We start from the raw sequence: 1888 nt of genomic DNA, 5'->3' as shown, positions 1-1888 counted from the left end.
TCTTGGTTCATATATAACCTTTGTTTTCTCATGCGCTCTCAGAGCCGCCGGTGGAGTTCACAAAGCCGCTGGAGGACCAGACGGTGGAGGAGGAGGCCACCGCCACGCTGGAGTGTGAAGTTTCCAGAGAGAACGCAGAGGTACGATGGTTCAGAGAAGGACAGGAGATCAGAAAGACCAAGAAGTACGACTTGATTGTCGACGGACGCAAGAGAGCGCTGGTCATCCACGGCTGCTCTCCGGAAGACGCCAAGATGTACACATGCGACGCCAAAGAGTTCAAGACGTCCTGTTTCCTGGAGGTTACACGTAAGAACTAAACCTTTCTGTTATTGAACCTTTGAATTCAGAGTTACAGGGGCAGTCACGTCGTTTTATAGAATCTGTAAAACAAAATCAGTTTAGGGAGTTGTGATTGGTGAATAACAATTAATATCACAGTAAGATATTTCTTTTAATGAATCTCCCTTAGATATTAGATAAAACAATCATTTACTTTTACTACATATTGTAATGAATTAATAACATGTTTTAACATTTTTTTTTATCATAATGCACAGACATTTTTATTTGTATTGTTAATTAACTTGTATCATTAGTACAGAATTAGAATTTAATCAATTTTTAATATTATATTTTTACTTACCAAGTTTCTCACTGAAGTTTTTTGTTTTATAATTGTGTGTTTCTGGCCTCCACACAGTCTAATACTTTCTGTCATGTTTTGGTCCCTTTAAAGTCTTTGTTGGACTTTTCCTTCCAAGAGAACAAATAAACGACAATTTAGGATTTATTAAAATAACAAGTATCTTATAATTATGATTCTTAAAGTTCAGATTAATATTTTAGATGAGCATAAATCAGATGAAATGCTTGTTGGATTGAATTGTTGAACTGCTATTACAATAGTGTTGTTTTTGTCTGCAGCTCCTCATGTGGAGATTACAAAGCCTTTGCAGGATGTGGAGGTCAGAGAGAAGGAATCTGCCAAGTTTGAATGTGAAGTGTCCCGCGAGTCCGCCAAGGTGAGACCAGATCCCCCACTGTTCTGTCACTTGGAGATCTGGTTTTACAGCTGGATATGAAAGGATCGACCGAACAGTCCCTCCAAGATAAATCTCATTTCATCTCACTTCTGTCCCACCAGGTGCGTTGGTTCAAGGATGGAAGCGAGATCAGGAGAGGAAAGAAGTACGAGATCACGGCTAAGGGAGTCCAGAGGATCCTCATCGTCCACAAGTCAGTGTTTGACGATGAGGCAGAGTACGAATGTGACGCCAGAACCTCCAAGACATCCGGCATGCTCACGGTCATCGGTGAGCAGCATCCTCATTATTTTATTATTTCTCTTGAAAATAGTTTTTCCAACATTTCACAATAATTTACTGAGAAAACTGGAGGAAAGAGAAGGGAAGAGAGTGGCACCTGTTGCATTAAGAGCTAAGAGGTAAAATTATAAAATTATATTAACGGAATAACTGTAAATAAACAGAAAGAAAAGAGTCCTGATACAAATACTTCGGGTGTAAGCAGGCAGCAGAGAATGCCTGACAGTCAAAACTTGGGGCACCCCCCCCTCCTCTTTGCCCTCATTAACCCCTGCGGCTTTAACCTTCACAGAGGAGGCAGCCAGGTTCACCAAGAACCTGTCCAACGTGGAGGGAACGGAGACGGACAGCGTGAAGATGATCTGCGAGGTGTCGAAGGCAAACGCTGATGTCATCTGGTACAAAGGAGATGAGGAGCTGCCGGAGGGCGGCCGCTACGACCAGATCATGGACGGACGCAAGAGGATCCTGATCATCCAGGACCTGAGGATGGAGGACGCCGGAGAGTACAACTGCAGGCTGAGTCCCACCGTCAAGACGTCTGCCACGCTGAAACTCAA

General features: G+C 42.8%; 1 protein-coding gene across 1 annotated transcript; it reads left to right on the top strand.

Moving 5' to 3' along the window:
* Positions 1-42: 42 nt before the first annotated feature.
* LOC147820065 (immunoglobulin superfamily member 22-like) lies at positions 43-1867 on the top strand (the record flags this gene model as incomplete). Its single annotated transcript, XM_087177387.1, has 4 exons — positions 43-309; positions 928-1025; positions 1148-1316; positions 1621-1867. Coding segments are annotated over 4 exons (781 nt in total), but the record flags the coding sequence as incomplete, so codon positions are not given.
* Positions 1868-1888: the final 21 nt, after the last annotated feature.

The sequence above is a fragment of the Seriola lalandi genome, unplaced genomic scaffold (assembly GCF_002814215.2).
Source record: "Seriola lalandi dorsalis isolate HSWRI2012SDOR001 ecotype SW California unplaced genomic scaffold, Sedor1 jcf7180002003110, whole genome shotgun sequence".
Taxonomy (NCBI): domain Eukaryota; kingdom Metazoa; phylum Chordata; class Actinopteri; order Carangiformes; family Carangidae; genus Seriola; species Seriola lalandi.
The sequence above is the reverse complement of the archived record's forward strand: the minus strand, read 5'-3'. Positions and strand labels throughout refer to the sequence as shown.